Source organism: Silene latifolia, chromosome 1 (assembly GCF_048544455.1).
Source record: "Silene latifolia isolate original U9 population chromosome 1, ASM4854445v1, whole genome shotgun sequence".
NCBI lineage: Eukaryota > Viridiplantae > Streptophyta > Magnoliopsida > Caryophyllales > Caryophyllaceae > Silene > Silene latifolia.
Genome location: NC_133526.1, coordinates 5530166 through 5542262, shown reverse-complemented (window position 1 = coordinate 5542262; position 12097 = coordinate 5530166). Strand labels below are relative to the sequence as shown.

Here is a 12097-nt window from a genome sequence, read left to right as displayed (position 1 = left end):
CTATGAAGATAAGCCTACACAACCTAAAAGACGAAGCTTAGCTCGTTTTTCCTTGATATCATGCAACTTTTCCGAGGAGCACCTAGGAATCGTAACGAGGCTAGCAATACAAAGCATGACTACGCTATACCTTGCTGGTACCTTTAGAGTGAAGGGTACCGTTTTGTTAGCTTGGTGATCATACCATTTGAGATCCCCACAATATTCTAGATATTGAAGCAGTAAACGATCACGTCCGTCCTTTGAAAGAGCAATAAGCTGATGCCGGTCAAATTTTGTAGGAAGATGAAACATCTTCTTCCATGAACCATGTTCCTCCATTATCCATACTTCACTTGAATAACTACCACCGCGTAGATATAACAGTCCATCCAACTCTCCTAATTGTACCGGATTATTTACTTGAGGTAAACTAAGGTCGTCTCTCCATTTCTCCGTAACAACATCAAAACGAGCAATTCGATGATCGCCTACATCTGAAACAAGATAGTGTAGCATCTTGTATTTGAATATTGCATTTTGCCATCTTCCATTTTCCCATCGTCTTCCGGATGAAACTCGAGTAGGCGGAGGAGTAGGATAGCTCCATGAATCACCATTCAAGCTATATATACGAACATCTCGGTCAATCTCCGTCCAAACTCTACTAGTCACTACAATCTTATAATCGTCATGTTCACTATCGTAACCAAAACCATATGATAAGCTATCGTCCCTCCATGTCATCCCCAACGAAGGAAAAATCAATTTGAAAGAACGCGTTGTAGGGTTGCATATACTGAAACACTTAACCGTGAAATAAGGCCTATGCACGACGGTATAAATTTTGAAGCAAACCAAGCCATTACAGGAGCCTATAACATTGCTATAGGCTTCGTTAAGACTTGTGATATCCTGAGGCAAATTCAATTTGGTCCATCTAGAGGGACGATAAAAATCATCGACTATACGAAAGGTAGTTGTACAAAAAAGGGAGTATTTGTGTCTTGAGTCGGATTGGAGCAGTTTGTTAAGATGGAGTTTAGCGAAGAATTGGGTGTTGATAAGATCGCACCACTCTTTGCATACGCATTTGAAGCGTAGGGCGGATTTAGCCGGTAACCAAGATAGTATTTCAAGTATCACATCTAACGGTATTCGACGGTTCATCTTTCGATTGCATCTGTTTCTTGTAGTGAGACACCACATTTCTCAAAATCTTGTGATGGAGAACAACTCCCGGATCTTAGTATTTAAAGAAGGAATTATATTGAGATTAGGAAGGTGATTGTTGTTAGGATTCTCGTCGCGATTAAATTGTAGTAGTACGTTTTAGATAAGTAGTTTGGATTTTAATCGCGATTATGTTAACAAAAATACTATATTGTTGGAGGTAGTCGCGGCCTATGACAAATAAAAAGGTCCTATATTATTACGATAATAATCTCGTCTCGTCTAATATACGTCTCGTCTAGTCCGTATGCTTTATTAGTTAAAAACAGAGATTTGGAAACAAACAATTGCCGTAACTTCAGATCACAAAATATATATAGCAAGAATCATATTGAGTTTAGGAAGGTAATTGTTGCTAGGATTCTTATCGCAATTGATGTAAATATTTCCTTTCTTCCATCTTAACATGTGTTCATTCACATATTAGAAAAACCGTAATAAAGAACTGAATTTTAAGAATATGCTCATAGTATCCAATTTTTTTAAGAATTTGCCCATTGTACTTTTGACGTTGGCCCTGTTTGGTAAATAGCGGATTAATTTCAGCATAAGCAGATTGCAAAAGCAGATTATAAATGACAGATTTTATCAGAAGGTTTGACTAGCATATTATAATTAGCAGAATTGATTTGAGTGTTTGGTAATTGGCAGATTACGATTAGTAGATTGTTAGTTTTCTTTGTAAAATGGAGAAAAATTTCCTATTTTACAATATGCTAACCAATATGCTGGGGTAAGCAGCATATTGTAAAACAGCATATTGACCCCAAATATGCTGTTTCAATATGCTGTTTACCAAACACTAAAATTAGCATATTGATTGGTCAAACATGCTAAAAGCCTTGAATATGCTAAAATTTGGCCAATATGCTGTTTACCAAACAGCGCCGTTGACTCCTTGTTCCATTTTTGTGCCCAAAATAACCCTTAACGTAACAGCAGCTAAGGGGACTTTAAATTTTGATGATGCGACAATAATAAATAAATAAATAAATAAATAATAAATATGAAATCCCCTTTATATAGTATTTATGAGATTCTGATTGGCTGCCTAAATTTAGGGAAATTAAGTTTATTTGGTGATGTAGGGTCCCCCATGATCATTATCCTATTTAATTAGTCTCTCTCCTCCTCTCTTATTCCTAGTTAATTTTTCTAAGTTCATAAATTCTAATAGGAATTCAATGAAAAAAATACAGAAAATAAATATAAAATCAGATGTGAAATCCAATAATTATTTTGACAAATATATCGTAATCGGAATAATATCAATATTACCGAATAATATCAATATTACCGAATAAGTTATTATATTACTAATGTTAGAAGATATTTGTGTTCGGATGCTTTTGAGTACTATAAATACGATCAATGTAATGTTGGAAATACGAACAATTATCAATAATATCACAATTACATTGCTGCTACATAGCCGCCTCTGAGGTCCAGGGTTGTATTCTGTCACAAGTTTTTGAGATATGAGGGGTCTAAAGACGATCCATCGAATGCCATTAGATGTGATCCTCGAAATACTAATTTTATTACCGATTAATTCCGCCGTACGCTTCAAGTCCGTATGCAAAGAGTGGTACAATTTGATCAATAGCCCCATCTTCGCTAAACTCCATGTTAAAAAATCCCTCGAATCCAAGTCGGGACACAATCGTTCTCTTTTCTGTACTTGTACCCTTTCTGTCGTCGACGATCTTTACAATCCCTTAAAATGGACCAAATTGAATTGGCCTAACGATACCATAATAGACGACGTCGATAGACATCTGGTGGGCTCTTGCAATGGCTTGGTTTGCTTCAAAGTTTTTCCGAATTCCAAGGATACCACCATGTGTAGTTACACGGTTAGGTGCTTCCTTATATGCAACCCGACAACACGTACTTTCAAATTAGTCCTTCCTTCTTCGGAGAACAAATGGAATCGTCGAGGCTCATCATATGGTTTTGGTTACGATAGCGACCACGATGATTATAAAATTATAGCGACGAGACGTGTTTGGAATGAGAATCATCCTGATGTGTGTATATACAGCTTGAAGACCGATTTATGGCGCTGTCCTAGTACTTCTCCAACCCGATTTTCATCCGGGAAAATCTGGAACAACTATGGACGCCCCAAAGTATTCGGAAACAAGATAGAGGACAGCCTGCTACATTATGTTCTTTTAAGTAAGATAGAAAGCGATGGACGTGTCACCTTAGATTATCGAATTGCTCGTTTTGATGTCGCTTCAGAGAAATGGATAGACGACCTAAATTTACCGGTTGAAATGAATGATGCCATACAAATTAGACAGTTGGATGGTTGGTTATACATACACGGCATTTATTCAAACGACGTTTGGATAATGGAAGAATATGGTTCATGGAAGAAGATGTTTCGTCTTCCTCAAGATTTAGCGTGGCATTATCTTATTACACGTTGTTCAAAGGACGGATACGGACATCATCGTTTATTGCTACAATATTATCGAGGTTCTAAGAATTGTATAAAATGGTACAATCACAGAGATAACACAATTGTACCCTTCGAAATAGAGGCAACAGTAAGGCCTGATGGAGTCAGTCCACCACCACTCATACTTTGTATTATATCAAGCCTCGTTGCGATTCCAGGGTGCTCCTCCACAAAGTTACAAGAAATCAAGGAATAACGAGTTTTGTCGATCTCATAATTAGATGTCGTGGTTTTTTCAGTTAATGTATTATACAACTAGTTGTATATACAACTTATTCATCTTCCTACAAAATTTGATCAGCGGTATCAGCTTATTGCTCTTTCAAAAGACGGACGTCATAATATTTAAAACTGTTTGTGATATTTCGTATAATTTTAGCGTAATAATTGATTTGTTCAGATTAGTTCACTTTGTAGACAGACTGATCACTACAAGAAAAACTGTTTTGGGCGACGAAAGGGCGTCGAGCGTAGTTTTGTGACTGACAATTAAAGCATTGACTACATATAGGGAAATTCGACAGCGGCTGAAACCGAGAATACGCTTTCAATAATTGAAAATTAAAAAAAAAAACAAATTAGATGAGGATTTCATTACTGTTTTCTCATCCTCTCCTAATGTCATATCCAAACTACACTTTGAAAACAATTTAACAAATATTTGCTTGCCAAAAATAATTTGAATTTTCATTCGAATGATAGGATTTGAATGCAATTTAAAATAATTCAGTAAGGGACGATAATTCAGGCATAAATAAAGTACAGTTTCGATATCAAGTTTTAAACTGTACTATGAAGATAAGCCTATACAACGTAAAAGACGACGCTTAGCTCCTTTTTCCTTGTTAACATGCAACTTTTCCGAGGAGCACCCTGGAATCGTAATGAGGCTTGCAATACAAAACACGACGGAGCTATAAAACCTTGATGATACCTTTAGAGTGAAGGGTACCGTTTTATTAACTTGGTGATCGTACCATTTGAGATTCCAATTACCTTGAACCAGTAAACGATGACGTCCATCCTTTGAACGAGCAATAAGACGATGATTATTGAAAATTTTTCCAGGAAGATGAAACATCTTCTTCCATGAATCATCTTCTTCTATCATCCAAATTTCTCTTGATAAACTACCACCGCGTAGATATAACAATCCATCCAACTCTTCCAAATATACTAGACTTGTTAGTTGAGGTAAATTAAGATCGTCTATCCATTTCTCCGTAACAACATCAAATCGAGCAATTCTATAATCTTTATCGACTCCATAAATTACAATGCCCATTCCATTATAATTAAATAACACGCTGAAAGTATGAAATATAAAGTTGCAAACATAATAAGAGGAATTGATCAAGGCATTTTACATTTTAAAAAAAAAAAGGTATACGAAACTTAAGTTCCCAATAGTTAATGGAGGACCTTGGTTATATCGGGATCGGGATGAACCTCAAACCCTGCGGACTATTTAAGTCCCTATATAGTTTAGTGAACAAATTATCATTTGCCCCTCGGTGGTTGAAGTATAAGTATTAACACACATAACTAGGATGTCCAAATCTTAGCCTCGTATGTTTTATTTCTAGGACAAATAAAAAGGTACTTCCTCTGTCCTAATCATTTTACAATTCCACCATGCATCTTTATTTGGTAGTATCGTTTTTTATTGAATAACATCAACCGAGTATGTGAATAAAATACGCACGGTTGCAGCATATGTACAAGGAAAATGAGTTAGTGCTACCCGGTAGCGCTCAATCTTAGAATACCCAACATAATGGGTATTCTAAGATAAGCCTATAAAACGTAAAAGACGTCGCATAGGTCCTATTTCCTTGACTTCAGGCCACTTTTGGACGGAGCACCCTGGAATCGTAACGAGGCTTGGAATATAAAGCATGAAAACTAACATATACCTTGACGATGGCACCTTTAGAGCAAAGGGTAAACTTGTGCTATCTTGGGGATCATACCATTTGATTTCACCATGACAATAATCTAGATTTTGAAGCAGTAAACGATGGCTTCCGTCGTCCTTGAAACACGCAATAAGACGATGGTACAAGAAGGCTGCTGGTAGATGAAACATCTCCTTCCATGAACCATGTTCTTCCATTAACCAAACGTCAGTCGAGTAAGAACGAACACGTAGGTATAACCGCCCATCAAACTCTCTCAGGTATACTACCGGATTTTTTAGTTGAGGTATACTAAGGTCGTCTATCCATTTCTCCGTAACAACATCAAATCGAGCAATTCGATATTCTTTATAGACTCCATAACTTCCATCGCCACCTACTATCCAAGCAGAAGCAAAATAGTGTAGCATCTTATTTCTATATATCGCCTTTTGTTGGGTTTCCCATCTTCTTCCGGAAGAAACTCGAGTAGGCGGAGCAGTAGGATAGCTCCATAAATCAGCTTTTAAGCTGAATATACGCACATCTCGGTCACTTTCCATCCAAACCCTACTAGTCGCTACAATCTTGTAGTCATCGTGTTCACTATCGTAACCAAAACCATATGATAAGTCATGGTTCGACCATATCTTGTCCGAAGAAGGAAGGATTAATTTGAAAGTACGTGTTGTAGGGTTACATATAAAGAAGCACGAAAGCGTGTAATAAGGAAAATGAGTTGCAGTACCATCATTCAATACATGAATTTTGAAGCAAACCAAGCCATTACAGGAGCCTACAACATCGGTATAGGCCTTATCAATAATTTTTTTGATTTGCTTAGGCCAATTCAATTTGGTCCATCTCGAGGGGCGATACAGATCATCTACGATACGAAGGGTAGTTTCACATAAAAGGGCATGATTGTGTCTTGAGTCAGATTGGAGGGATTTGTTAAGATGGAGTTTAGCGAAGAGGGGATTGTTGATAAGATTGTACCACTCTTTGCATACGCACTTGAAGCGTAGGACCGATTTAGCCGGTAACAAAATTAGTATTTCGAGGATCACATCTAAAGGCATTTGATGGGTCGTCTTTAGATTGCACTTGTTTCTTGTACTGAGATATTCCATTTCTGAAAATCTTGTGACAGAGAACAACCACCTGGATCTGAATGAATTATATTGAGATTAGGAATGTAATTGTCATTAGGATTCTAATCGCGATTGTGTTAACAAAATATCACGTTGTAATCTGAATGTGCTTTTCATTTAATTGTAATACGTCTTAGATAAGCCCTCCCTCCGTCCCAATCCTTTTTTTTTTTTTTGAAAAGAAAGCACGAAGGCATTACTTCAATAACGATAAATTAAAAAGCGAAGCACTATTCACGAACGGAGGTAAGTAGACCTGTCAAATTCTGACCCGACCCAAAAAATCTACCTGACCAGTTTTTCAAGGTCAAGACCCGAAAATTTCGACTCGGCGACCCGTTTGACCCGAACCCAAAGCGACCCGAACGGGTATTCGTTGGGTCAAAGATAAATAAAGAATTTTTTAAAATATTAATATTTTATATTTGAAACTTTAATAAATGGGTTTTATAATGTGCCCAAATTAAATTGTAGGAGTACGTCTTAGCTAAGTAGTTAGAATTTTAATCGCGATTATGTTCACAAAAATATATTGTTGGAGGTAGTCGCTGCTTATGACAAATAAAAAGTTCCTATATTATTAGAGAAAATTGTTGATTTTTTTGAAAATTACAGCCTTATATTTTTTTTGCAAATTACATCCAAAATTTTACTTTTCTTACAAAATTGCACCACAATACTCTTTTCGGTCAAATTTGTTAAAAAGTGACTTACTTTCCCTAGATTATGTCTTTTTACTTCTCAATTGAAGAAGGATTAAAGAGATGAAGAGTGACATATGAAGAAGGAAGATGAACAAGGGATTATAAAAAATGAGGTGAGGGTATTTTCGTCATAAAAAATGAATTTAAGTGACAAAAATTTAAATTGGAGTCAATTGTCCGCCGGAGTTAAAAGTTTTGGATGAAATTTGCAAAAAAGTAGTTTATAAAAGACTATAATCAACAATTTTCTCATATTATTACGATAATGATCTCGTCTCGTTTAATATACGACTATACCAGTTGTATAGTAGCACTGTATAACCGCCTCAAAGTTGTTGAGCTCTTACATAAAGCTGATGAGCTCTTACACAAAGTTGTTGAGCTATTTTATAAGTTATTGAGCTTAATAATTATTTTGTTAAACTCAATCACTATGTATCATAGCTCGATAACTTTATAACAAACTCAACTACATTAAATAGGTTATATATATATACAATCAGTTGTATAATACATTAACTGAAAAAACCACGACATCTAATTATGAGATCGACAAAACTCGTTAATCCTTGATTTCTTGTAACTTAGTCGAGGAGCACCCTGGAATCGGAACGAGGCTTGATATAATACAAAGTATGAGTGGTGGTGGACTGACTCCATCAGGCCTTACTGTTGCCTCTATTTCGAAGGGTACAATTGTGTTATCTCTGTGATTGTACCTGATGGGGCATATTCTGCACCCGCTGACCAGTCATCATATTGAGCAAGGTCAAAGATATCCACAGCAAGTCAACGGCTTAGACAGCCTAACCGACGCCACCTGTCGGCCTGTCTCTTGTGCCTCGGCGGGGACAATGAGCCAGCCGAGGCACACATCCGCGAACTCATATCCAAGACCCCTCGGTGGCGAGTCAACAAGGCCCGCCGGCCTGCCATGGGTCCCTCGGCCGAGGGGTAGATCAGTCTTTCCACCTGCTAGCCACTTGCCCACTTGGCCACTACGTGACAAAAGGTGAAAGTCTATAAATACTCCTCAACTCTCATTGAGGAGGAGATCCACAATTTAACCTAAGAATCACTATTCATCTGGTAATATCTTCCTTATCTCTCTACAATACGTACTTTGCCAAGTAACAACAACTTACCTCTCTAAGTTACTGACTTGAGCGTCGGAGTGAGTTCGCTCGGTCTAAAGCCGAGCCCTCAGTTTGTTCATCGTTTCAGGAGACCGCAAGGGGGATTCAACCAAAGACGTCATTCTACAAGCACGGGTGGTAACATATAACTGCTCTGGAATTACACCCGGAACAATTGGCGCCGTCTGTGGGAAAGGATACTAGAAGCTAGTCACATTCATTCCCAAAAAAAAAAAAAAAAAAAAACCCACCCAAAGAGCTAAGAAGATGTCGAAACAACCAGAGAAGGTGTTGGTGGAAAACAAATTCTACCAAGACGACACATTCCGCAACTCAGAAATCGGGCGGTCTCCCACCGGCCGTATCACTGATACGACGAACGAGACGCCAAAGGAACAAGATATGCCGCTGCCCGCCAACCAGGTCACCATCATGGGACATGTGGTTGATGTGGCAAATCTGAAGCTACTCCTGGACCTCCTTGGTAATACGTCGGCTCACACTGTCACACCGACAAGAGCGGCGGAACCCGTCCAGGAGACCGGGGCAGGAGAAGGTGATTCAAGAGACTTGAATGGAGCACTTTGGAAGAAGGCTGGCCCGATCAAGACGCCGGGGGAGCCCAGAGCGCTAGTGGTAGACCTTAGTCCTTCCCGCACTCGCGGGAGGACGGCATCGCCGCAGCGCCGACGAGGCACCCCCCAGAGGAGTGAAAGAAGTCCGACTCACCGGAGTCGGAGAAAAAACCCGACTCACCAGAGTCGGAGAAGAAGCCCTTCCCGCCACGGGGAGAGGAGCCGGACTAGGGATGTGAGGAGCCGATCGCCGCGTGTCGTTCGACACGTGGTCGGACGACCCCTCGGCGCCACGTCCTAGATACCCGGTGCCGACTAAGTGAAGTTGCCACCTATAGCATACAAAGGAGAAGGCGACCCAACCGACCACGTCGAGGCTTACGAATCTCACATGTCGGTATGGGAGCAACCCGACGAGGTTTGGTGCCGAGTCTTCCCAACGACACGCATGGTATGGCGCGAGTTGGTACAAGGGGCTACCCGACGGTCGGGTATCTTTGTTACGCCGACCTAAAGGACACGTTCCTAGCCCAGTATTCCTGCAACAAGAGGAGGGTCGTGGAGACCTCGGACCTCCTAACTATCAGACAGGAAGGAGGCGAATCTCTCCGAAGTTACGTGAGGAGGTTCGACGCCAAGGTTTAGCAGATTCGTGAGCTGAACAGCGAACTGGCAGCCTTCGCGCTGATGAAAGGCCTCCCGAGAGGAGATCTAAAGAATGAGCTCATCAAGTGCGGCGGCCAGAGACTAGACTCCACCAGGAAAATGGCCGATCAAGCCATTAAGGTGGAGGACTACCACAGAACCTGGGTAGGCCCCAGCGAGGCCGAGCACTCAGAAAGAAAAAGCAGCCGGGAGGACAACCCGGATGAAAGACGCCGTGACGATAATAGGACACGGCCTGACAGGTCCACCAGGAAACAGAACTCGGCGAACGCCGGGGGGAGTTCGGGAACGAACCGCCAGAAGCGGTACAATGATCACACCCCCCTGGCCGTGTCTGCCGCCGAGGTTTTCGCCCTGAGCAAGAGCGAGGGTCAGAAGTGGGAGAGGCCTCCCAGGCCGAGGAGTGACGGTGACACGAGCGATCGTGAGTACCACGGCCACACCGGTCACTTTATCGACAAGCTGCCGCATCCGAAGAATGCCATTGAAGACCTGATCCGGAAGGGGAGCCTCGGCAAGTATGTTGCCAAAGGCCAAAAGACTGATGTCAGCGGTTCAGATAAGAAATCCGTCTTCGAACGGATAGGAGTAATCCATGTTGTCATCGGGGGCAACGAGAACGGTGGGTCCGCTCATGGGCACAAACGGCACCTGAACGAGCTGTATCAGGCCATCAACTTTGTGCCCAACACAGCGACTCCCGCTTCCAACATCCCCGATATAACTATTGGGAAGAAGGACTACGAGGGAATCATCGCCCCTCACAGCGACCCACTCGTAGTCCACTTGGACATAGCCAACAACCTGGTGAAGAGGTGCCTGATTGACACAGGCGCCTACACAAACATTATGTACAGCGAATGCTTTCTCAACCTCGGTCCGAAGGTTGAAAACTTGAGCCCCGCACCAACCCGTTGTACGGCTTTTTCGGTGCCGGCCTGGTACCCCTTGGGTCAATCAGGCTGCCGGTGAGGTTCGGCGAGGGAAGTGCGGCCAAGAACGTTATGTCTGAGTTCGTGGTCATTGACGGCTCGTCCGCCTACAACGTTCTCATAGGCCGAGTCACCCTGAGCGAGGCCGATGCAGTAATGTCCATCCGGGCTCTGACATTGATGTATGTCTCGGACCGGGGGGAAGCGCATAAGCTCATCTCAAAGAACGAAAAGGACGAAGTGGTCAATGTCCAAGTGTCCGCCAGAGGGTGCAACATGAAATCCTTCAAAGTGGCGAAGAAGTCAGAGAAGGGGAAGAGCCCATCCTTGCAACAGGAGGGCGAGCGCATGGATACCATCGTCGGCATGGTCGAGGGAGCGGAGATCGAAGAGGTAGAGATTGACCCAGGCCGCACCGTAACTATCGGTGTTAACCTGGAGCCAAAATTCAGAGCCGCACTCCTAGATCTGCTGAGAAAGAACAAAGACGTCTTCGCCTACTCGGCGGCCGAGATGCGGGCGTGAGCGGGAGGTAATTGTTCACTGGTGAACGTACTCCCCACCGCCGCCTGTCAAGCAAAGGATGAGGAACTCCTCGAGAAGGATGAGGCCATAAAAGCCGAGGTAGATAAATTGCGGCGGCGGGCTTTATCATGCCTTGTACCTATCCTGAGTGGTTAGCTAATGTTGTAATGGTGAGGAAATCATCGGGGGCATGGAGGATGTGCGTGGATTTTACCAATCTTAATAAAGCATGCCCCAAAGATTTCTATCCCCTGCCTCGAATAGATAGTTTAATCGACGCGACAGCAGGTTACACTATGCTGAGCCCGCTGAACGCCTTCTCGGGGTATCATCGGTGTTCATGGCCGAGGAAGACATGCCTAAATGCGCATTCATCATCGGTAACGGCACATACATGTACAAAATGATGCCGTTTGGTTTAAAGAACGCCGGTGCAACTTACACAAGACGGGTGGACAAAGTGTTCCAAAATCAAAAAGGGCGAAACATTGAGGCTTACGTCGACGATGCTATTGTAAAAAGCAAGTCCGACAGCGAGCACTTAGCCGATTTACACGAGACATTTTGTTCACTAAGGAAGTACAAGATGAAGCTCAACCCAATGAAATGCAACTTCGGTGTCCGGGCAGGTAAGTTCCTCGGCGTACTTGTCAGTGCCAGGGGAATTGACGCCAATCCAGACAAAGTCCAGGCGATCCTAGACCTGCCGGAGCCGAGGAATCGAAAGGAGGTCATGATGCTGACCGGGAGAATGGCGGCTCTAGCCCGTTTCATCTCTCGGTCAGCCGACAAGAGCACCCCATTCTTCAAGGTGTTGAAGGGGAA

At 42.0% G+C, this 12097-nt stretch overlaps 3 protein-coding genes across 3 annotated transcripts; 1 reads left to right on the top strand and 2 right to left on the bottom strand.

The window, feature by feature from the left end:
* Positions 1–726, bottom strand: LOC141628814 (F-box/kelch-repeat protein At3g06240-like). Its single transcript, XM_074441933.1, has one exon. The coding sequence runs from the start codon at positions 724–726 to the stop codon at positions 1–3; it is 726 nt and encodes a 241-aa protein (XP_074298034.1).
* A 1964-nt stretch (positions 727–2690) lies between these two features.
* On the top strand, positions 2691–3878 carry LOC141628755 (F-box/kelch-repeat protein At3g23880-like). Its single transcript, XM_074441861.1, has one exon. It carries the CDS (start codon positions 2691–2693, stop codon positions 3876–3878), a length of 1188 nt encoding a protein of 395 aa, XP_074297962.1.
* Positions 3879–3958: 80 nt separating this feature from the next.
* Positions 3959–6713, bottom strand: LOC141628703 (F-box/kelch-repeat protein At3g23880-like). The gene is made up of 3 exons (XM_074441823.1): positions 5599–6713; positions 4679–4989; positions 3959–3966 (listed from the first exon to the last, which is right to left on the bottom strand). Exons 1-3 carry the CDS (start codon positions 6711–6713, stop codon positions 3959–3961), a joined length of 1434 nt encoding a protein of 477 aa, XP_074297924.1.
* Between the last annotated feature and the right edge of the window lie 5384 nt (positions 6714–12097).

Coding starts and splice junctions, on each gene's coding strand:
- LOC141628814 (XM_074441933.1), bottom strand. CDS start 726: ATGACATGGAGGGACGATAGCTTATCATATGGTTTTGGTTACGATAGT.
- LOC141628703 (XM_074441823.1), bottom strand. CDS start 6,713: ATGGAATATCTCAGTACAAGAAACAAGTGCAATCTAAAGACGACCCAT. Junction 4,990..5,598: donor CTAAAGGTGCCATCGTCAAG/GTATATGTTAGT, acceptor TCATACTTTCAG/CGTGTTATTTAATTATAATG.
- LOC141628755 (XM_074441861.1), top strand. CDS start 2,691: ATGAGGGGTCTAAAGACGATCCATCGAATGCCATTAGATGTGATCCTC.